This window comes from Calonectris borealis, chromosome 2 (assembly GCF_964195595.1).
Source record: "Calonectris borealis chromosome 2, bCalBor7.hap1.2, whole genome shotgun sequence".
Classification (NCBI taxonomy): domain Eukaryota; kingdom Metazoa; phylum Chordata; class Aves; order Procellariiformes; family Procellariidae; genus Calonectris; species Calonectris borealis.
In genome coordinates this window covers 12,325,383-12,350,165 of record NC_134313.1, presented here as the reverse complement: position 1 = coordinate 12,350,165, position 24,783 = coordinate 12,325,383, and the positions used below count along the sequence as shown (strand labels likewise).

General features: G+C 45.1%; 1 protein-coding gene across 1 annotated transcript; it reads right to left on the bottom strand.

Moving 5' to 3' along the window:
* Positions 1–18,955: 18,955 nt before the first annotated feature.
* Positions 18,956–19,852, bottom strand: LRATD2 (LRAT domain containing 2). The gene has a single exon (XM_075144560.1). The coding sequence runs from the start codon at positions 19,850–19,852 to the stop codon at positions 18,956–18,958; it is 897 nt and encodes a 298-aa protein (XP_075000661.1).
* Positions 19,853–24,783: the final 4,931 nt, after the last annotated feature.

The following is a 24,783-nucleotide window of genomic DNA, read 5'->3' as shown; positions in this document are numbered from 1 at the left end:
GTAACCAGCATTCAGTAGGGTATATATTTACTATCTGGCATAACTCTTGCAATGACCTCCAAACAAGAGTCAAAATATTGTTCTTCTGCGTGTGGGAGGCCAAGTCTTCTTCCCTGAGTGCTGAGCAGGGTGCCTCGGTAACGTTCATGCATTTTACATTGGTAACAGCAGAGTTCTGTTTCCCCACCGCGCTCGGAACAGAGCTGAAATGCACCCACCTCCGGGTCGGAGAGGACCGACGTGCCAGGGCACAGCCCAGCCTGGAGGAAGAGATCTGTCTGGTCTAAGGGCATTGCAGGGGAAAACCCCGTGCGAAATGGTCACACAGCGGCAAGCAGGGAGATCAAGGGAGGCTCTGACCGGTCCCTGAACTGGTCTGTGGAGGGCCGAGGACTTGGGAGCTGTGCTAATTTACATGAGCTGAAGATGTGACTACATATCTCCCAGGTATGATATTTAGTTTGCTGAACCATGTATTAACTCTTTAACTACCAGCTTCTATTTAAAGCCATATAAATATTATTCTGATATGCTTTATTCTCAAAGTCTTACTCTGGTATGAAGTAAATCAGTGTAAGTCAGAAGAAAATCCTTCATGCAACATAGTTGTAAAAACAGTGAAAGAGCAGAATCATAAATTGCTCTGTCAAATTTCCACGCTTCGATTTATCCCATGTAAGTGTGGGCGAGGGTCCTGGGTTCAGAGGGCAGCTTGCTGCGCACTGTTAGCACATGCACGCATGCTTGCATACACGCGTAAATGTGTGTGTAACCTATACGCTCACAGCAACATATGTGTGTATACACAAATAAATCTTTCCTTGTGTGTGTGTGTTTCTGTGTGTCTGTATATACATATATATTTATATAGAGAGAAAGAGATTGAGTACTTATGAGAAAATAATTCAGTTCTCCTAAGATCTGAAATGCCCTCTGGATGTGCTCACCTCTCTTTACTGAGTACAGAGAAAACCTAGGGAGACTGAAAAAATGCTATTTTTAGTAATAAATTTCCTAGCTTGTGCTACTAATACCGTTGTAACTTATTACACTGAAAGGTATTTGGAATTTAATTAACTTGGCTTTTAATCCTGATTGTTTGCTTTGTTCTTTCTTCCACTGTGAGCAACAAAAATGAACTGTCTACTTTCACCTTTATTACCAATCAGTGTCCAATCACTTTCACTTTTACACTCTCAGACACTACGCAGTGCTTCTGTGTGAGAATACAGACATTTCTCCTGAAGTCAACAACTCTTCCTGTTAGCAGAAAAAAATTAATAAATAAAAATTCAGGGCAACTTTTTGCTGTGTAAAACAATATATTTTATACTATCTTTGTTGATCACAATTCAAACTATTCCAGTTCAATTCAGCCTTTAAAATTTGTTGTTTAATATATCCCTGGACTAAATCTTGGGGAGATGCTAGTCTGAGGTCCACACAGAACACTTCATGACTTCCCCACTAAAATGGTTCTCATGACTGTGGCTCAGTGCTGCAAGCCTGAATCAAACAAGCGAATTCACACCACCCAAACCTCCTTTCAACTCCAGCCAGTCCAGACTAGTTTTTGCACGCTTTGGCAAACCTCAAATGCGGAAGAAGTTGGCTTGTCTTTCCACAACAGGCACAGTGACCCTAGGTACACAACGGGGCGCCTTCTAAATGCTCTTTCTACTTCACCAATTGTTAACATTTTCTTCTCTAATTTAAAGCCTGCACATCCGAGATGACTGCTTCTTTGAGAAGGAGGAACATTTTCCCAGTTCTGCCAATGGATGTTGTTATTTAATATAGGAAGACTGTATTGATAAAACATTGCCTAAACCAATGGCAGAGTCTACCTGTTGATAAAGCTAGAGTGGTAGTACATCTCCTTAGAAGAACAGGAAATGCATAATTGCATTTAGTGACTAATTGACACATGGAAATAAGGGGGTTTAGTTGCCCCCTTTGCCTGGTCCCTGAAGCAAGGCAGAATCTCTCAGGGCTACCTACAGCCACAGGAGTTCAGTGCAAGAGGCTGGAGAAAGCACTTACCTCTCTGCTCCTTATTCATAGCACTCAGCTTGTTATTCAGAACATGGTACGTTTCTAAAAATACCTATTGATGAGCGTTTCAGTTTTGTTGAGTTTTAGCTAACTGAGACAGCCCAATTTCTCCCAGATCTAAGTGTTGGAATTGCTTCTTGATCTCAGATCAACACATAAGTGATTTCTATGTATGAATGGCAAAATGCTGTTCACATTATTCATGGTGACACTTCCATGTAGCCACTGTCCTGCTGTGGAGGACAGGCCTGACACTTTCTCAAACCAAAATTTTATTTCTGTGTACAGTTCTGCCTCTTATTTGCTCCCCATTCCACTTTCCAATTTGCAGACACTCCTTCTGCAAGGAACTGGAAAGAAGAAAATCTCAACTTCAAGATTGCACAGGATTTAGTTCACATCACTGTAGAACCTTTGACACAAAGAGATGAAATAGTGAGTGCTGCTATCAATAAATAATCGTATCTTCCAAGCGCCCTTTCCTTGTAGTGGTAGCTTCCATTTGGTCTCTATTAGAACATACCACCCATGTTTGGCTGTGCTGTATTTTTGTTTCCCATTAGAGATACCGAAGTGTACGTTAGTGCTTGAGCGGGAATCCCACTCAGCATTATTTGAAAAATGCTCTGTTTGTTAACTAAACAGTTTGTACAGAGTCTAAAAGGATATCAGACTTTTGAAAACTTATCTAAGACAAAAACGGCTGCTTGGGATCAATGTCCAGATCGCCAACTTCAATCATTTTGCTTTTACATACCAGGGATAATGACTTACATTCTGTATCTCCATTTCTTTGCCCGCAGTAGGATGGCTCATTTGCAGCCAAAAGACAATAAAGACCAATGAATGGCAAATTAAATTCTTGCAATTCAGTTTCATCATCCTTTCCTCAAATTTGCAAAACATTTTTGCTAACACAATGCTTTAAAAACTATATTTCAGCCCATTTGTAGGTGGGCTGTTTTATTAAATCACAAAACTCTAACTAACTGCAGTATCCTATAATAATGGTCCTAAGAGTGGCAGGGAAATTACTGTCTTTTCCCTCCTTGAAAAAATGGGCAAAACCATCCAGAAATTCAAAACATGACACTGTGAAAATACCAAAACTCCTTTTTTTCATTCAAGAGCTCTATTTCTCATACTAACATTACACACCACTTATTGGCACTACAGTTCTTGTTTTTCAGGAGCTATATAATACTATAGTTTAAAAATATGAACCACAAGTTTTGTATAAATTTATGAAATCCTCTCTAGAATTGCATTTCATAATACAATGTAATCAATTGCCCTATTTTCATATTTCAAAACAACATTTCAGCCTGCCACAACATCAGCCTGTAAGAAATATATAGGACATCAACAGAGCTGCCAGGCTGCTGGGACTGTGCTTCCTCAGTCTGCTTCCTAACACTTTAAATGTTAACATTGCTTTAACCTTCATGCTTCTGCAAAAGTGCATGAGGGATTTGCAATCTCCTACACCCTCCACAAGCCCATCACGTCAGCACACTGAAGTCTTTGCTTTTCTGGTTACGAAGCTAATGCAAGAGGAAAGAGTGGGCGAATGAGCCCCCTGCTAAGATTTGGACACCAGGCAAGAAGAGGAAAACGCCTTGCCTTAGGAAGAGTTAATCCCTCCTAGCCAGGCTTCACCAGCAGCACGGCTGGCTGCGTCACGGTGACTTCCCTTTCAGGCTGGAAAAGTTTGACACCAGTGTTTGCTTAGGGTTGTGTCCAAAAGCACCCCGTCAGGAGCTGCAAGCGCCGACAGCCTTCCCTCGGCGCCGGCTCCCTGTGCAGCCCATAGGGACCAACAGGGAGCACAATACCCTGGTGGGGCAGAGCCGGAGCAACAGCAAACACTGAGATGAGGCTTTATCACTTAATTGTTCATTTACAGACTTTTGATTTAGGAGCATTTTTTAAGGTGTAGGCTTACAGAGGCGCCGTAACTTCCGCAGAATGTCAAAGGGTGTTCTTTCAAGCTCACTTCCCTCTCTAACGGGCTTACGAATGTCCCGTCGGGTTAGTGCTTACTTAGCTCTGAAATTTGTTTTGCTGTAACTAAGTAGAAAAATTAAATTTGCCTAAAATGAAGCGCTTCCAGGCCTACCCACATTTTTAAGTAAGACCTTGATACTGCAAAGCCATGACTCCGCTACCGCTGTTGCACTTTATCTTTATGGGCACGTTTCAGTGTTTGCAGAGCTGAATTCTGTGGCTACAAGCGGCCTGTTTTTCACAGGCATGCTGTGGAGACAAAGGTTGAAACCCAAATCTCTTCACAGCAGTCTGCAAGTCTGCCTCTCTCTTCAGAAGTTGTAAATGTGGCTAAGCAAAAAGCAACAGTTCTCCTATCTGTAAATAATGGGCCTGGGTGAAATAGCTCGAATACCTGAAAAAATCCTTTCTTAAAACAGAGAAGGAAATTCTGGTTCTGGGCACCAGCCTGGAATACTTTGGGGCTGGATTAGTATGCAGGAAGTAAAGAAATGAAAAGGCAAACCGTGGCTTAAAAATGTCATTGCACAAACATGCATGCATATTCTTTCAGGCCCTGCCTGGTGGTTCAGTAATGCAGCAGGCAATGATAATGATACAATTTCATAGCTCCACTAATCCTGGGGGATGCACAAAATGCTTGACAAACTGATGTTCTGTATAAGCAATAGGCCAGGCCTTTCCTTCTCATCTGTAGAGGAGCAGAAGAGATCACAGTACAAATATAGCAAAATCTGTCTGGCAAGCTCAGAAGCAAGTGGAAGCATAATATATTCCATTCAATGAGCACATTAAAATTTGTATTAATAAAGAAATTCAGACATCTTTACCCTTAATTAGCAGACAAGGTAGAAATGTTCCATTTTGTTTTGAGGGAAGCAGAGTGGTGTAACAGGAAACAGAAATCACCTAGAAGACACATAGGCCATTTGTGTGCTTAAATCCCTGATTCAGAAGAGAATATGGAGGTCTCTGATCTCATTATATGGGAGAGAGAGAAAAATCCAGCCCTGGCAAACTTCATTTATGAACCTTGTTGTCAAGCTCTAATTTCCCCTACTGTTGTCTTTGCTTTTTGCAGTTTACTTATGATTTTATGAGTAGATGTGATCCTAGTTTATTAAATGACACCGTGTTAGAATCATGTGAAAATTTTCCTGAGTAAGGGCTCACCATGTCTGCGCGATGGCTTTTATTTGGGTAAGAAGTTGAGGTCTAGCAAACAAAGGGTTGTTTCTGGTTGAAGCCTCTAAAGACAGACTGGCTTTGAGGGACCCTCACTTGGGTGATTGGATTCATTCTGAGAGAAGTCTGTCCTTTTTCATAGATAGGGAACCCTGTCAGACCAGGCGTATCATTTGCCTGCCTAACATTAGGCTCATGAAGTACTCTCCTGCAACAAAAATGACCAAATTCAGTTAGCTTCTTGATTTGTATTAGAAAAAGCTTAATTTTTAGTGCAATGTAAAGTTACATGTTACCAGGCCAAAATCAGTGTTCACCAGCTTAATACATTGAGATATGTCAGCTACTTAAAGACAAAACCAGAGGATTCTTTAATAGGCCATCAAAAGCTTGCAGAAAACTTCTTTCAACCCCTTACCTTCTCTGGAACAAAGCAGTCCAAAAGGCTGAGAAAGGACATCTTGTGCTTTGAAGATCTTGACACAGATGACACAGCTGCTTTGAGACGTTATCATCTGTTGTTTCCCTGTGGCACATTTCTGCAAGTATCTTCAAGAGGTGTTTATAATCTCAATGACAATTTCTCATGGGAAGAAAAGAACTCTTAAAGTGTTCTTCATGGTCATCTTAACTACAGTCTATTCTAGGAATATGAAGTAGCAGCTAACAAGAATCACTACTTCACACAGGAAGGGTGCAGGAGTAGGATGCTGGCACAGATCCCCTTGCCCAAGGAATGGTATCTGTGCGGAGGAACCCGCAAGACTGTAGAGCTGAGAGTGCCCAGTTCAGCAGTGAGCAAGGTAAGTGCTTGTGCTGGGTGGTGATTCCTCATCTAGCCCACTCCTAAAAGCGGAGCTGAAATCCCAGGCAGAGCACACATACAACAGCAGCTCCACTCGTCAGAGTGGCTTAGCCTCATACCTCTAAAAAATCAGGCTAAAAATATTCATCATGGGAGCACCTGTGACAGTTGCAATGTCATGGATTCTTCAAGGTCTATCAGATGGCAAAGGGACAGATGCTGTGGGCATCTGCAGCATTCACAGACTGTTCATCAATATTATGAATTTATATATCTCCTGCAGGTTCTGCTACCAATTGTATTCCCCATTAAATGGATCAGACAAGGAAGTACATTCACTAAAGGAATTGCAGTTTCCTAGACTTCAGAAACTTCAGTTCTAGAGGAAATACCCTATATCGATTTGATGCAGTTCAAGAAGGTGGCAGGGAGAGATCACAGAATCATAGAATGGTTTGGGCTGGAAGGGACCTGTAAAGGTTATCTAGTCCAACCCTCCTGCCATGGGCAGGGACATCTTAAACTAGGTCAGGTTGCTCAGAGCCCCGTCCAACCTGACCTTGAATGTTTCCAGGGATGGGGCATCTACCACCTCTCTGGGCAACCTGGTCCAGTGTTTCACCACCGTCATAAAAAATTTCTTCCTTATATCTAGTCTAAATCTACCCTCTTTTAGTTTAAAACCATTCCCCCTTGTCCTATCGCAACAGGCCCTGCTAAAAAGTTTGTCACCATCTTTCATATAAGCCCCCTTTAAGTACTGAAAGGCTGCACCGAAGCCTTCTCTTCTCCAGGCTGAATAACTCCAACTCTCTCAGCCTTTCTTCATGGGAGAGGTGTTCCATCCCCCTGATCATTTTCGTGGCCCTCCTCTGGACCCGCTCCAACAGGTCTTTCTTGTGCTGACGGTTCCAGAGCTGGATGCAGAACTCCAGATGGGGTCTCACCAGAGCAGAGTAGAGGGGCAGAATCACCTCCCTTGGCCTGCTGGCCACACTTCTTCTGATGCAGCCCAGGACACGGTTGGCCTTCTGGGCTGTGAGCACACATTGCCAGCTCATGTCCAGCTTTTCATCCACCAGTACCCCCAAGTCCTTTTTGGCAGGGCTGCTCTTAATCCCTTCATCCCCCAGCCTGTATTGGTACCAGGGGTTGACCGACCCAGGTGCAGGGCCTTGCACTTGGCCTTGTTGAACCTCATGAGGTTCGCACGGGCTCACTTCTTGAGCTTGTCCAGGTCCCTCTGGATGGCCTCCCGTCCCTCAGGCGTGTCAACCGCACCACTCAGCTTGGTGCCATCTGCAAACTTTCTGAGCATGCACTCGATCTCACTCTCTCTGTCATTGATGAATATATTAAACAGTACTGGTCCCAGTATGGACCCCTGCGGGACACCACTTGTCACCGATCTCCATCTGGACATTGAGCCATTGACCACTACCCTCTGGATGCGACCATCCAACCAATTCCTCACCCACTGGACAGTCCACCCATCAAATCCATACATCTCCAATTTAGAGAGAAGGATGTTGTGGGGGACCGTGTCAAAGGCCTTACAGAAGTCCAGATAGACAACATCTGTAGCCGTTCCCATGTTTCACTGAGGTGAGACTGACTGGCCTGTAGTTCCCTGGTCTTCCTTTTTTCCCTTTTTAAAAATGGGGGTTATGTTTCCCCTTTTCCAGTCAGTGGGAACTTCACCGGATTGTCACGACTTCTCAGATATGATGGATAGTGACTTAGCAACTTCACCCGCCAGTTCCCTCAGGACCCACGGATGGATCTCGTCGGGTCCTATGGACTTCAGGTTGTGCACCTTCAGGTTCCTTAGATGGTCTTGAACCTGATCTTCTCCTACAGTGGGCAGCTCTTCATTCTCCCAGTCCCTGCCTTTGCCTTCTGCAGCTTGGGCAGTGAGGCTTGAGCATTTGACAGGGAGGACTAGAAGCTTTATAGCAAGACCAGCTGACTCTGAAGAGGGGCTGTGTGCTGCGGATTCATGACTCTTATGGGTGAAAGAGCCCTAGAGAACAGCAAAGAAATATTCTTGGTCTGCATGTAGAAGTTGTTAAAAGTGAATAGAGTGAGACATTCTGATAATCTCTCTATTATTTGAAGACCTTTTTTTTTCATAATGCTTTTATTCCAGCAACAATGCTACTCTTCCAATAGTTCTGTCAGAGCTACTGAGCTGTGAGTTAACCCTGCTGTTGCCCCGAGAGAAGAAGGTGGAAGCTGCTGAGCCAAAGCAAAGCCTGCGGATAGACCTTTTCAAGGTGCAGAAACCACCAGCTCAGGGCAGAGGAAGTGACTGAAAAAAGAGGCTAAGGGAGACCTAATAATGATTCCCTGAGGAAAACTGCTGGTCAGAGCAATTAGCTATGAATCTAGGAAAAGCCGTAATTGAAAGGAGAACAGAGGGCTTATTTTAATTCCTCAGTGTCTGGGAGCACTTTGGTTGCGAGCTAAAGGAATACTTTTCCTTTCTAAGCAGATGCCTAGAAAGATCAAACCCATGATGTCCCAAGGGTGTTGGGGTCACTTGGTGGCCATGGCCGCCTCCCAGCCCCAGCTCTTCATTCCTCATTATGGCACATTATGGGACAACTGGAACATTAAATATGTTACATTCATTATGGAAAGCTATGGTCTATAAATGTGACTGCATGGGATATCTGGTTTCTAATGCAGGCTGTGAAGAGATGTCCCTTTTTATCATGGTCAGGGAGGAGCTCATCAGAGACTTCAAAAAAACTCAGCCTTTCAGTTAGCAAGAAGCCCAGTGCTCTCACTCAGCCAATTTGTTATAAGGGTATTGCATATAATATACGCAATATTGCTTGGAGTAGTTACAAGGCATTAGCTGCCATCTGATTTCAAAAAAGTCACTCTTTCCTCTGCTGCAGTTCACCAATGATCAGCTACACACAATACGCCCCCGATCAATTGTCAATGGAAAGTCTCCTTTTGATTTCACAGGGCTTTAGATTTAGCTTGTGCGAGGCCAGGCCAGTTAATAGAATAATGTGCTTTAAAATGAAAGGTGATTATTAGTGACTATTTTCCGCCATTGAAATCAGCAGAGAAGTTTACTTAATTCTTTGTCCTTTAATCAAAGCAGTAAAGCATTTCAGCAATCTGTAATCTGGCTGTATAGAGTTACAAAACAGGGGAAATTCACAATAGTGCCATTTTTCTTTGCAACTCCTTTATCTCAGTGAAAGATATTTAAGCAAACCTGTCACAAAACACACTGCTGTACAATGATGTATAAATTGACCAATGTTCCTGTTAGGAATTCTTGCCATAAGTTTTGCAGCAGGGGGGAAGGGCAGAGCAGAATCGTGTTGAAAAGCATTGGCGTTGGTGGTTAAAAAATCACTGCTCCTTTTTAAAACCCCATCTTGTGTCTTTACTAGGCTGTACCATGAGACACTTACAAGCTGTGTTATATTAAAATGTTTAATTAGAAATATGAGTTATGCCTTGCATGGTAACAGGAAACCACCATAAAATATCAAATAATATATACTCTGATAGTCTCAGACTATCAGAGCAGTCATGCATAAGTTCAAATCCCTTTTCAGTGGGACATTGATTAAATTCTTTGATGAATCTATGCCCATGCATTCAGCAGCTTCTTCCCTTTCTCAGCATGGGTTTAGTTATGTGAATCCAGAAATGGCCTTTTTACGTTTAGACTTTGGGAGCACGTTCAGCTGGAATCTAGCCTTGCACCTAGGGTTAGACCTCTGCAGTAATTCAACTCTGCTTGTTCCGGCTCTGAACAAAGACAAGCAGGGCTACAGAGTTATGTTACTCTCTACAAGTTGAGGAATCAGCTTTCCATGTGGCATTATCCTCCCATCCCCTTTCCCACAGGAATTGCGCAATGTAAATTAAGCTTTTGCCTTTGCCGTTGTCTTGCTCTAGCGGCTCAGTTCCAACACGCGGCCATGTACCACCTCATTATTTATATCCTGCTAGCATCTTTCTTAGTACCTCAGCTTCCATCACACATGCATTGGGATAACTGCTTTTTCCTGGATAAGAAACTCATTATAATTGCAGCTTCTCTGCAGGGGTCAGCACCTCCTCCCCATGAATACGATCAGGTGCTCCGAGTGCCACCTCACCTGCAAATGGTGTTTCTCCCTGCAGAGTCACTTCCCACGGGCTACAGGCTGCTATTGAATTTCTGCAGTAATATTTTAATTTAATAACTTAATTTAAGATTTAATGGCTTTCTTTCCTGTGCTTTGTAGTATAATTAATTCATGTGATGGGAACTCATTAGACTTGGGGATCTGAGATGCATCTGGGCACACAAGGGCTGTAAACACATAAACCTGCATTAGGGCCTACGGAAGGTGGGCAAATGCAGAGCTGTGCGTGGAAAGAATAAACTATTTTATCCTTAGCGATAATCAGAAAATACTTTGTTAATAGTTGTGTATGTCTTTTAATCATATCTGTAGGTCGTAATAATAATGGTAAAACCAACAAAAGTCTGGTCCACTGACATTTAAGGTGGCTAAATCCTAGGCTTCCCGGGCCTAGAAAATCTGGCCCAAACCTCCAAACACCATCTTGCATGCATGTGTGCATGCCCAGGAGCTGTGGGCACTTCTGCCTCTTGAAAACGTAGCTCAAGCAGATACAACAGAGACCGTTTGAGCCTGACAGTCCACCATGGGACTTGGTCTCCTTGGCTTACTTAGAGCTGTGGTGCTGTGCATATCCTATGGAAGAGATAAGGCCTGTCACTGTCATGGAAAATCCTGAATTGCTGGAAAAGCTGAAGCCTTGGTGTCCCACTCCTCCAGAGAACACTGTAACTGCAAGACTGCCAGCTACTTGAAGGTGGAGGTTTCTTGGTCCCTGCTGGGGATTTGATATGATGGGTCAAATATTCACTGATCCAGAGAATACAAATGGCTCTGGCCCTAAGTGCTGGTTAGAGAATTTGCTCAAGTTCTATATTCAAGACCATGCTCTGGATTAGGCAGAGCAGAGGTTTGAAAACCACTTTCCAGGCAAACACTTAAGCTGCCCACTTATCTGCAAGCCTGGCCATGGGTATCTCATTTCTTCAGTTTGCAGTGAGGGCTGAAGAACCCAGCTCCAGGAGATGGGTTGTAGCACAGAACACCATGGCTAGGTGTGCACACCAGTCTGCCCCACAACTGTACATTTCCCTCTTCTGCACATCCCTTTCATAGGTGCATTGCTTTCTTGAGGAGCTGAGGAACAAGAGCACAGAAAACAGAGGAAAAAACACAGCATCAAAGATGTTTCCATAAAGTAACACCTTTGGGTCTCAAGGATATGCTCCTCACTGTGTACACAGTGCTGGGGTTCCCAGCAGAGCACCTTTTCCCCATTGGACATGACCAACAGCTCTAGTGAAAGCACTGCAAAGAAGAGTGCTGCCAGCTCCTTCTATGGGAGCTGGACGAGCTGTGTATGGAGGCCTATTCTCCACAGACACGATTTACATAAGCACTGCACACATTTCTCTGTGTGCTGTCAGGGTGCCTTGATCCTTCTCTCTAGAGGCTCATCTTCCTCTGTGCAATTTCTGTGGTGAGCCAGGTACACTTGTGTACCTGTTTTGCTCAATTAAACCTTTTCCAGGGATGCGAATCTTCTATTTCATGGTCCAGGACATCCTCATTCCATTTCCTCTGCCCTCTGGTGATTGACTTGATTAATACTATGTAAACACCTTGAGACCTCATTGCACCAGCTACTGTACAGAAAGAGCAGAGCTTGTCTCAGAATGCTTGTTCTGAATAGGACAAGATGGAAGAAGCTCAGGAGCAAGGAAAAAGCAGAGAGAGCCGAGACGTTTATATGATCCTCAGTTAACTTGGTTCTTAACAGTCCCAGTTAATTTCCGCTGATGAACTCGATATGAGCAACAAATCCTGGTTCCAGCACAGGGACTGACCACAGTCCTTGGTGACCCAGAGTGAGACGAATGAGCCTCATTGACCGTTTGACATGAGTTTCTAGCAAGCTCCAAACCATTCTAACAAGCTCTGCCAGCTCTTCCTTACCAAAGGGTGCTCTGAGTTCTTCATTTCCATCTGACTCCTCACCAGGAGGGTCAAGCACCCTTTCAGCAGGTGTCAGGGAGAGGTCTATGTAACTGCTGGGCCTGGCATACAGCTAGCAGCGTGCGGCCAACAGATGCAGCAGTTTGCACAAGAGGGGCCAGAAACCGCTGAGAACAACATATAGAGATACTCAGCAATGGTGGTGACATGCCACAGGACACGGTCCCCCACACCCGCTGGAGCAACTGTCCCTGCGATATCAGGGCATCTCTCAGCCCAGGCTCCTGAGGGACCGTACAGGGTGTCCGTGCCCAGGTGTTGGCAACAGAGGGGCTGCAGGGTGGCCTCTGTGAGGAGGCCTCAAGATTCTGGAAACACTATGGTAAATAAATAAAGAAGGAAGAAAAAGGAAAAAAAAAAAAAAAAAAAAATCAAGCTTCAGAGTTCAGCAGCCTCCAGTGCTAGGTGGCAGCTGAGCAGGGATCTTCAGGTATTGGTTCAGGCACCCAACTCACATTTTTGGTTCTTCATGTTCTTCTTCAGACCTAATATCAGACACCTGAAAATTCAGGCACTCTTGCAGCTACATAGCGCACAGCTGGGTGCCTCATACATCTTGTTCAAAGTCACCTAAGTCCATGCCAGAGCTAGAAATTAAATGTTATGGTGGAATCCCACCTGTGGCCCTGAGACTTAAAAGCTGCTGTCTCTGTTACAAGAATTTGTCTCAGTCTGTCACACCTGTGAGAAGGCTGTCAAGGACAGCTGCAACCCACAGAAGAGCTAAGATCTCCACTGGTACTCCAGTCATCTTGTTCCAGCTAAATTTCCTCAGGATGGTTTCACCCAAAGTATTCTTGCTTGAGCTGACTCTGTGCTTTTGTGTGAGATTCCGATAGCTCTTTCTGGTCAGGATCTCAGGGAGAAGTACGGTTTGTTTGTTGTATCGCTGTTTTTGTCATCCTGGATGTGCACACAGTGGGAAGGCTTTGATGAATTAAGAACCATTACCCTATGGGTACATCATCTTCCTACAATGAACGACCCTCATCACCTTCAGTAAGAAACGTCCCTGCGCCCGGTGCAGGTAGAACACAGATCCCACTCCATCCCCCGAGCTTCCACAAGACAAAACATCACACAAACTGAACAGTTGTACAGATTTTCCAAAAACTCCCCGTGAGTTCTGATGTTCTCTCATTTCTCCCTCTCGCAGACACTACATCTGTTCCTTTAGCAGCTGCTGGCAGACAAGCCCAGCCCGGGTGCCAACTAATACTATATGATCTTCTGCTGAATTCATTTTCCACTTTTAAAATTAAATTATGGGCCAGATTCTCATCAGATTTAATACAGCTATTGCCTATTAAGCAGCTGATGGTCTGGCCTTGTGCAGAGATTATTCTTCCTCTTTCTTTGGAGCAAGAACACAACCAAAGAGTTAGATTTTGATCTGACACATTAAGTCAGTGAAAACATTGATTGTTTTGTGTCTGATGCATCCATCATGAGAAATCACTAATTTTCCAAAAAGCTGGGGAAAAGACACGCCATTCAAAAAAACAAAGAAAAGAAAGAAAGGTTGTAAAAGATACTATAAATCTTTTATTTCTTTTTAGTTACTATGCAATGCCCTTCATTTTGAAGGAAATGGTACAATCAATGATCTGTACTTCTTTCTCAGGAAAAGAAGATATTTGCACTAACAATTCAACATTTACTGACAAAAAGACAGCTTACAGAAAATGCTCATGGTGCAAAAAAAAATCATATTTTGTGAATACACTTGTTAATGTGGATGATTCCATGAAGTGTTACAATGTCAGGAATTTCAAGTGTGTATTTAAAGAAAGCTTCTAATTCAATATTAATGCAAAAGAACCATCTAAACCACCAGTGTTTGAAGTCACCCAGATTTCTTCCCATCCACAGTTAAAAAAAAAAAATCTAATCTGAAAGTCTAAGCCCATTATACAAGACACCTGGCCTTATCACTGCACATTGATTTATAAGAGTAGTCAACACATACTCAATTAACAGTAGATTTCTTACAAATAGAAACTGCTGTTGGAAACAATGTATTTCCTAGCTCTACTTAGTTACTAGTCTCTGATCTGTTATATAAAATTAAGATTTTGCTTTCAAAAAAATATTTGTTCCTACATGGCTGTTAAAATTATGGTTGGTGCTGTTAATTGTCAGAAAAGCACAGGTGGGAAACCACTCGACAACACACTTCACACACCCAAGGACAGACCTTTGGTAAAACTTAACCAAAGGAGAAGAGGAAAAGAAAACCACCATTACATTCAAAATCTGAAATATATTCATCACATAATATTACGTATTTTAGTACTGAGAGTGGAATATTGAATTTAAATGAAGAAAATTTAAGAAGTTTGCCTAGGGTTTCATTTATATAAAACAATTGAAAGTTTACTTCCATAGGCTAGGGTCCTTCAGTCTGAAGAATATATTTTTCCAAGTAAGAAAATACAGTTTTTGAATTAGCTTTTGGGTATTTTCCCTGCCGACCCTGCAACTGCCCACTATGTTGGCCAGGTGAGCTCTAGAGAGTTGCTGTAATCGATACTCTGCATTCACAAAGAATCAGGGATAACCTGAAAGAGTCTTCAGTTTATGTCCTTGTTCACTGCCATGGAAGGTGAATGTCTAAGTTGCGTTTTTAAAATTACTCAATCAAGGGATAATTGTAGGTTTTACTATAAAGCCTTTTCCAAGACATTATTTGCATCAAACACACCAATACTCTGGGGAAATAAGACTGCTCATCTACATTTCCTAGCTGGAGCTACATTTACACATCTGGGGCTTAGTCTTGCCAGCCTTAACATAAGCATAATGATATTCACAGCAGTCATCCTATCAGTAGCAGTAGGTATGCCCAAATGAGTAAATTCATGTAGATGATTAAGTGTTTGTACAATCAAAAGGCTTTTAAAACAAATGATATTAACTTTACATGTTAAAAACGCAAGGGAAAGTTCAAGCATGACAAGAAAGACAAGGATGCCAGATAACAGTCTGCAGCACGATCACCAGCTTAGTTTACAACTGCCCCTCACCGAATCAGTGCAGCTCCTGGATTTGCCGGGGGAAACTGAGGCCAAAGTTTGGGCTGGATTCCACGAGCCTTGTTTGGACAACAGACCCTTTGAGAAACAGCTTTCACAGCACTACTTGTTCTCCCCCAGTGATTATGCAACCTCAGATCCTCCACGCTCCCACCAGAGACCTCAGATTGAAATTCCAGGCCCTTATTCACAAAGAAATGTAAATATACACTTAACTTCAAGCACATGAATAGGCTTACTGATTTTCAAGTGGCTCAAGGTAGGGTCTACTCACGACTTCAAGCTTCGGTATAGGCTTAGGACCTTTGCTGAACCAGAAGTGCTGCAGAAGGATCACACCTGAATTTCTGTACGTTAAAGAAGCTGCAGAGAAGAGCACTTTTATCTATTCTTTTCCCCTCGAAGTAGACACATACACAAAGAAGTCTGTTTTCCTGTGAGATCTTTTTCTTTAAAATCAAGCTCTAGAAATCCCAGCCTAGTTTGCAGACAGTAACTGAGTGAAATACAGCAAAGACAAGAAACTAAGCAGTTGTGATGTGCTTCTACAGCAATTTCTGTTCTCACATCCAGCTCATTACGGGTCCATGGCTTTAAAAACAGACTGCTTAGAAATGTTTGCAGTGGTGTTTAGTAGCACCTATTAAATAACACTTCCTAATCAACAGGTAGGGAAAAAGGACCCGCCTGTTAAAGATTCAACATTTGCACCTTTATCTGCTGGAATAAGAAATCCCCGTACAGAGGTAGCCCTCTTCCAGACTAAATAAAAAAATTCCAGGCTTCCACCGCTCTTCTACTTTTGCGCATAATGGAATAGCAGGAGACAGAATAAATCCCCAAACATAGCTTGCAGAGAAATTTAAGAATTCCAAATATTTATGTTTTAAAAAGTGAGCACCTGTATCTCAGGTGTCACAGGAGCATATAGGTTTTATAACACAGCAGAATGCATGCCACACCGCTTTGCTGTGAGACAAGCTCCCCCCTTCACTCTCCGTCCTAGCAAGGCAGTGCAAGCTCCGGGATTCTTTGCTAAGGCCCTATACCTGTGGGAATTTATCCCTAAAGGCATGACCGGTACAGAGAAGCACCAAGACCAGCACAAGACACGATTTCAATTGGTCAAAGAAGCTTTGCTCTCCATTCCCAGGCAGATTTGGTCCTTTTTTTAGAAAACAAAAAGTGAAAAAAAGGATAGAAAACAAAGCCAGACTATGCAGGATATCTCAGAAGGAGTGTCACAGTTCTGATGTTTCAGACACAAGGGAAACATATTTTCACAACTAGTTTACTGTTTAGTACCCTGTAGATGCCTAATATTTGACATTTATAGCAGTTTCTATACTTTATGACCTAGAATATACTTTAGATCACTAATGAAAAATAAACCCATTCAGAGGACTGGAAAATAATGTGCATAACAACTTATTTTCAAATGCAAGGTTATGAAGGGATATTTTTTTTAACTTTCAAAAATATCTGTAAGAAAATATTATTTTACATACCTATATTACACAGTGAAATAAACTTTGTTATGTACAAGGTTTCGGTACGAAAGAAACCACAGCCAGACATTTACTCGTGGTCTAGATAATCTCAGTTGTCTCATATCAATCGGTACAACAGAGAGATTCTCCTTCGCTTTTTCAGACTATTTCAGTGATCAATTCAGCTTTTAGTGGTTACTAGTCATTGTATAAAACCTGTGTGCAGACATCCACATATTAACCCTATTACAGTTAGCTATGGGTAGTTATGCTCTCAGAGGTTGCACATCTGCTTGGCAACCACAGTAATTTGAGTATAACTCAATTGCATATTGGAGAAAAAGAATAAACTTAGTGCAGACACCTGAGCTATAGCATTCTAAGGGAGCTTGGTGTTAAACTCTCCTTTGGATTTGGGTATTTCACAGCCCAAAATGAGAGCATGGGAGTCATTAAGGAAACAGCGTATGGTGTATTTGTATAACCCTAAAAGTTATTTTTCCTCCTGAAGGGAGGATGAAGTAGTCTTTCACCGTTTTTTCCTAGCTTGTGTATTTTAGGCAGAAAACACAATACCGCAATCTATTTGGATCACATTGGCAAAGTTGCTTCATATAGTCTTAACTAATCAAAAGCTAGTATCTACCTATTCTTAAACAACAAACTTTGCTCTCGTCTCAGGGGTGGAAAGGACACGGAGTACTTTGCTATTTGTGGTATAACTGTAAACAACTGCAGGGAAGACAGTATTAACTACGCTTCAAGTTTACATCACACTGTTAGTTTCCATTATTTAAATGAACTCAAGCTTATCTTCAAGTTCACCTCATCACTATTGTGCTTTAACGGGAAGGAATTTTGCATTAGAAACTGCCTCCAAATCAGTGTTTGCTCACTTCAGATCCCAGGACAAAGATCTGACAGTGCTGCCTGTGTGAGTTCAAGAGTTGAAAAAGAGTTCAGGGAATATTCAAGGCAGGCAGCACCACACTCCCCCTCCCCTCCTGTTTAATGAGGGACCTGTGCAACAACTTTGGCAGCATGTCCTCTCCTTTTCTCTAATGCTATAGCTCAGCTGCATACCATAAAAATTAGCAAAAAAGGAAACAAGAAATCCCTAATGAAGAGGAAATTGCTTTGTGGTAAGGAAGGAAAAAAGGAACACCCAAAACCCTTGCCTGCAATGCCTTCCAGCTTGTGCTCCCTCCCATCACTTCCCATCACAGCTGTGTTTACTGCGGTGCAGAACCTGTGACATGGTCACGGCCAGGAGCACCCAGCCAAGAGGCCACCCTCTCAAGGGACAGCTTACTCAACACATACTCTTGCACATGAGCAACCTGCTTCTGCTGCCTTGATGTTCACCACAGACATAACCGAGAGCTCTGCCATTTGCTTTCAGGGAAGCCAAGCAGCCTGTAACAAGCACTGGCATAGCTCGGTATCTGCCTGTAAGAGTCCCAACACACACCAGTGCGCAGACTCCTTAATCGGCGTTGCAGACTTCCTCCTTCCCTGGGACCTGTCAGCAATAAATATATCTTCTGTCCTCAAAGCCACACACTGATAGCAGAGGAGGAGGTCCCCCACGCACCTGCAAGTTCCTATCAATTAAGGCAGCACCAGGCACATCAAACTCATTTCATTAAAATTAGTGGAGATTTCTCCCTTACACCTTCCAGGGGGCTGGCTACCAATCCATGGAGGCTTGCATCAGGCAAGCAAGGAGCTTGTTGCAATACCAACAGGAGCCACAACTGAAGAGAAACAGGGGCAGAGAAGGGAAAACAATATCCTCATGCTTCTCAGCTACCAACTAATCACACACTCAGAGCTACTTGGTCATGTCCTGAAAGTTGTTGGCTCCTTCTTAACCTTATTAAATACTCTTAACTTCTGCTGATAAGCAGATGTCAAAGGCATTTAGCATCTTGTAGTGTCGGGCCTACTGGCAGATGGTTGAGGGAAAGGCTATGCATAAAGAGGGCAGAGAGGAAGGGAAAGAAGTGGGAGTGGAGAGGGGTAGAGTTGCCCTGAGTTTTATCCTCTGCAAATAAGTCAGTGGTTTTATCATCAAGCACTGAAGGAGTTAAGCACTAAAGCACAGACACTTAATCAGCTTTCCCCCTTCCTTTCACATGTGATTGGAATGAAGCTGCACCGAAGGGGCCCAAAGGGCTTATAACAGCTCAATTTCGCAGCCTTCAGTTTTAATCCCCATCACCCAGGCTAAGCAGCATGGTGGTGCTGGGGCTACTACTCCACAGCAGTCCGAGCACCTGGATGATGATGATGGTCTTCCTCCTCCTCTTCCTCCTCCTCTGCAGCCTGCAGGTGGCTGGAGAGCTCCTGGATCACAGCAGCCCTACCAATCTGGTCATTTCTCCTCTTCTCCATAATCAGATCCTCCAGGCTCTGAAACTCCAGCGTGTGGCTGCGCTTGTCACCCAGCCGGATCTGCAATCGGTAGGGCTGCTTGCCTATGCGCAACTCCCCGCCGATTTTAAACTCCCGCTTGCCATACCGGCACCAGGCAGCGAAACACTCAGAGTTTCTCCAGCTCAAGTCCCGGTCCTTGCAACCCACCTGCTCCAGGGCGTTGCGCACCACCACGGCCGGGCTGAGGGGTTTGTAGCGGTACAGCTGGTTGGCAATGCGGCCCCGTCTGCCCTGGCTGGCATCGGTGAGGAAGCTGTTCACCACCTCCAGCCTATGCAGGTGCACAACTTGAAAATCCCCGACATAGACCACCCAGTGCGGATACTGGGCCTGGCACACAAACTCCACCAGGTCACCTGGTTTGCACCTATTCAGCAGGTTCTCCGGGGTGTAGGTGCTCAGATGCCCCCCACCTCCTTCATCACCCTCCTCCGGCAGTGCGTCCTCAGAAAAGCTCTTCTGGTAAATACACTCGTCCCGGTAATAGACCGAGCATTCCACCTCATGCAGCTGGGGATCGTAGGGCTGCAGGGCAGGGTGCTCACCCCCCAGGTCATGCACCGAATCCTGCTGCTGCTCCAGCTCATCATCGTCATTTGAAAAGATGTAGGAGACCCCAATCCTGGGCCCTTCATCTCTGTCCATACCTGTCGGGTCGGCCGTGGGAACTTCCTTGTAGTTCAGATGGGTCAGCTTCTCCACCTGGTTCCCCATGCCCACTGCAACGACAGACACACAGCGGGGCCATGAAGGCAGGCAGGGGGGTGAGCGGCTTCCAGAGAAACAGCGGGGTGGCAGGGCACGGCTTTCCCCCCCTCCCCGCTGCAACGCAGCCCCTGCGAGAGCCCCCGGCGGCTGCGAGAGCCCCTCGGGGAGGGGCAGCGGTGGCCGCAGGGGGGTGCGGACCCCCCTACCTGCACGGAGGAAGGTGAGGCGGCACCGCCACCTGTTAGGCGGCAGCGAGGAGGAGGAGGGCGCAGGAGCCGCCGGGGGAGCGGGCAGCCACCGAGTCACCTGTTAGAGGAGGGCTGCAAAAGCCGCGGGAGGTCTGGAGGTCCGAGTTGGGGACGGCCGAGTTGCGCCCCCCGAGAGCCGCACAGGCGCGCACCTGCCCGCTGCCGAGCCGAGCCGGGCCGGGCTGCCGGCTGGGTGCGCCTCCCCCCGAGCCCTCCCCCGGCACCGGGCGGCTGCAAACTTACCCGGCGGGGAAGGCTGCGCGGCGCCGGGAGCGGCTCTAGGGCGAGCGGGCGGCGGCGCGGCTGCTGGGGGCGGGCGCGCAGTGCGGCTGGATCATGGCCCCGGCCCGGCGCGGCTCCGCGCTCCCCGCGCAGCAGCAGCGCCCGTGCGCCGCGCTGCCGGCGCTGGGGCTGTGCAACAAGCGCCGGAGAGGCACGGCCAAGGGGAGGGAGGCTGGATCCGGCTGCGGACGCCCCGGCGAGGGCTCAGCCCCCAGCATTTAAAGAGGCAGCTCTTTTTTTTTTTTCCCTTTTTTTTTTCCTCCCCCACTCTCCTTCTTCTCCCCTCTCTTTCCTCCTCCCCGCACCTTTTTCCCTCTCCAGTCTCCTACATGCCAAGCGCTTTGCTTCCCGCCGAGGGTGATTTGCAAGCGGAGGTCGGGCGGCAGGGCTCTCGGCGCGGCGGCTGCAAAGCTCTTCGTGGCGCTTGGCAGCGGGAGCGGGTGTGCAACACACTCGCACACAAACTCGCACACACACGCTCCCACGCGGCCCCTTTAAGGGAACGGTGCCATAAGGCAGCCCAACCCGCCAGTTTGGTCGGGGGGGAGTAATTGGGAGCCGGAGTTTGCCCGGGACAGCACCCAGAGATGCAAAGCCTCGGCGCGGGGCCGTGGGACTCACCCCGCTGCACCCCCACGGGCGCGGAGGGGCGCGGAGCTGCCCGCGGGGGAAGCGCCCGCCCTCAGCCCGTCTCCGCGCAGCCCCCGCCGGGGCACCAGGAGGTGCCTCCTTGGGCCGCGGACAACAACAGGGAAGTTGTAAAGCGAACAAAATCAAAGAGCCCGGCTCTCCTGGGCTGACTTGGTGCCTCCGATTCCTCCATGTGCGGAGCGTGTAATTAGTTTTATTAATTTCTTTTCTTTCCGACTCCGAGAGATCACTCTCTTTTTCAATATAGAAGATTATGTTTCTTTCCCCCTGGAAAGGCATTATCAGAACTGGTGGGAATATTTTTTATTTCTGTGTTTTGGAGAACGCAAAACAATATTCTGCTTTTTCATTAATGTCTAGTTAGTCTACTAGGTGGGTTTATTATTCGTACTATTTTAACATGCACTGGTAAATCCATGCTGTTAAAATAGGCTACAGAGATAATTTATGAGAGCTACGAGTAATGTCTTTAATTTTGTCTCATGTATTCCCTTTGTCTGTTGTCTTGTAATTTATAAACCCAACTGCACACCACTGTTTTGAGAATTCACTAAACAGCGGCGAATGAAGGAACAAATGTAGTGTTACCAGGGTGCTGGGCACTGCCCACGGACTCAAAGAATGCCGTTTCCATCAGATTATACGCCTCTGTGGTTTCAAATACAGACCTGCCCTTCGGGGTGGGGAGAGGAGCTGCTGCTGGGGCTGGGGAGACGTGCACCGTGCCCTGCCTGGGACGGTGGGGCAGGGAGACAGGCTCAGCACTGCAGCAGGTGACAGGCAGCTGGATCAGGATCTTTTTGTTTTGAATTCACCTGCTGCCTCTGTCTACGGGAGCATTTTAGAGAACTGAAAAGCACCTCAGGGGTGTGCTTTTGAAATGAATCTCCCAAACACCCACCCCCTCTGCAACACACACACACTTCGGTTTGCATCCCAGTGTGGTTTCAAACAGTGCAGACACATTCTTTTCACATTCAGTTAAACTAGATGTACTTCAGCCGCAGGACTGGACCAAGGCTGGTTGAGTAAACCTCCAAAATGTATTTAATTTAGATGTTGTTTTTCAGCACTGCCTGTTTCACTCTACAGTTCATTTCCTTTATAGCTGCTGTTGGACAAAAGAGGGTCCTGCTTCATAGTCAGAGCTTTGTGAAATTGGTTCGGTAATTAAGGATGGGCATGTGTAAAGGTGAGAGTATCCTAAAAGGAGGAGCTAGACTGAACATAGAAGTGACTTTTTCATGTTCTCCCATTTGTATTGGAAGGTGTGTCTCAGCACCATACCTTACTATCTTTGGAGCAGTTTTATTTCTTGGCTAAAATGGTTTGGCAGCCCTGTGTTGAAGGCCAATTTCCTTTTGAATCTGCTGCAATGTGTTGAAAGTTGTGTCTGTGCAGGAGTAGAAACTCAGTATTGCCCAGAGGAGTCACTCGTGTGTGCGTGCACGTCCAAACATATTTGCAGCTCTCTGTCTTGTTCTCTCATTTTTTCCTGTCTGCTTCAACTCACCCCAGTGCTTAATTTTCTGCACCTTGTCAGCTGCTTTGATCTCTTTGATCTGAGTTTCCTTTCAATGACTGCTCCTCAGAATCCACATTCTCTGATCAATCTGCTGCTTTCTAGGATCAGAAACCATGGGTGAGTATTTTTGTGTCATAAAACACATACATAATGGCATACTGCACCTGCAGATAAGACATTGGGTGGAAAATCCACAAAGGACTTACAGTGCCTATATATCACCTGGGCTGCTGCCTAAAATTATGATGCTTAAAACTTCTGCGTACTTAACTTCTAAGCCTCAAAGCAGCTAAACTCCACAGGCACAAGGGATGGGGGCTGGTGGCAGTGACATGCTATCTCGGTGACTATGCTTTTAAGGAGAGCATTGCCCTCTTGCATAGCTTTTGAAAAAAATTACTTTGGTGCTTATCTGCTAAAGACAGTCCAGCCTGTGGATCTGGAGTGGAGGAAGGAACGGTTGCGCAGCTGCTGAGCTTGGAACCTAAACAGCAGGGCAGAGTTGAAGACACACCTCTGACCTTTCTGTTGGAGGCTCCTCGATTCGGTGACTCGTTGCTCAGTGTGCTGGCATTTGTTATCCAACTTTGAGGTATTCGGCTACTGTGCACATGTCACAGAGGGAATGCTCTGGATACCGCAGTTACAGCTGTGCTCGAACACTTCCGAAAGTCAACAGGGATGTCCACACTACTAAATACGATACCTCCCTGGGGTCACTCTCAGGTCCCAGTCACTTGCTCGTCCAGATTGCATAAGTATTTGTTCCTTGTAGATTCTCTTTTGGAGTGAAAACTCCACCCTAGACAAAATCCAGGTGTGGTTGTGGGACCGGTCCACTCCAGGCAACTCCCCCATCTGAGTCCCCGCAAAGACTGCAAGGAAGCAGGGATGAATCTACATGAGGTCTGGCTCTCTCTGCTCTACACAGCCCTCCAACACTTTCCCAGCTGAGTTTGCACATCCATATGCTCTCAATCTATTATTGAGTGCAGCAACACATATCTACAGTTTCACATCATAAAAATACCATTCTAGTGGGTTGCAACGTGGTTCATAGGATATTTGAGATGCTTGAGACTTTGAATGCCCATAACACACTCTCTAAATATTAATTTCTCTTTTAAGGCCAAAAAACCCACCATGATGCAGGGATCTTTGGAAACCCAAAGCTGCATGGCTATATAGTCCATTGATGTATACAGAACACAGAAGGGACTGTACCTCTTGGCTTAGAGACTGTGGACCATCTATGGAGCAGGTGCTTTTATTAGTCTATTTGACTATGTAGCTGACATAATGCAGGGACCTTTGAAGTGCTAGCTCTGGTTGCTTTAAACTTAAGCTCTCTAGTTTTGAGAATTAGGTGTTGAAGATACTTTGTTGCCCCAGTGCTATATCATCTTGTTGCTCCAATGCTATCTTTAACCTTACACCCACCTTACACCCAGAGATTAAAAAGGTGATGTTGATTTGAAATAACTATTTATCCTTACTTGGATGTGAAATGCTGTGTTCCCATTGTTATTGTTATTAAAAGATATCCAGTATGACAAGAAATAAGTCTTCTTGTTATACATTTATATTTTTTCTTAGAAAGCAGTGCTTCTGAGTAAGATAAGGTTTAGTATCATGTTCTGTAAGCATGTTGTGTTTCGCAGGTATTCAGCCAGCTGATGGCTATGACATCCTTGAATTATTTAATAGCTTCCATTTCTTTTTTCAGTAGAGCTTTGTGAGAACTGAGATAAACTATGCTCCATTTGGCATATAAGCACTCTACTGCATCATAGACCTAGCAAACTAGAGTGCTTAAACACCATGGTGGAATTAGGGGCACCGGAGGAATAAACCACTTCCTGGTGAAGTCCGTGGAAGTTCTTCCATGGAGTTCTGTAGAAGTCAATCATGCCCTTAATTAAGGAGATGTGTGACCTCAGAGCTCCTTGATGGATGGTGCCCTTCCATGACAACCATAGCTAAGTCCACGAAGGAAATTTGGATTCAGAATTGTAACATTTCATTTGTTGCCTCTGTCCTCCAGTGGAAGCTGCATTCCTGAGTCAGGCACCAAGTTCTTGTAAAGCCAGGAATGCCACCTAAAATGAGATTCATCAAAGCTGGCATGTCTGATGTAGCTGGTGGGGAATAGGACATAGGCAGCTGTTGGAAAATGGTGCTTCCTTTCACTCATGTTACACAGCCTAATACTCTCCCAAGGTTAAGTGCTT

Bases quoted from the DNA above. Each gene is read 5' to 3' on its own strand.
- LRATD2 (XM_075144560.1), bottom strand. From the start codon at position 19,852: ATGGGGAACCAGGTGGAGAAGCTGACCCATCTGAACTACAAGGAAGTT.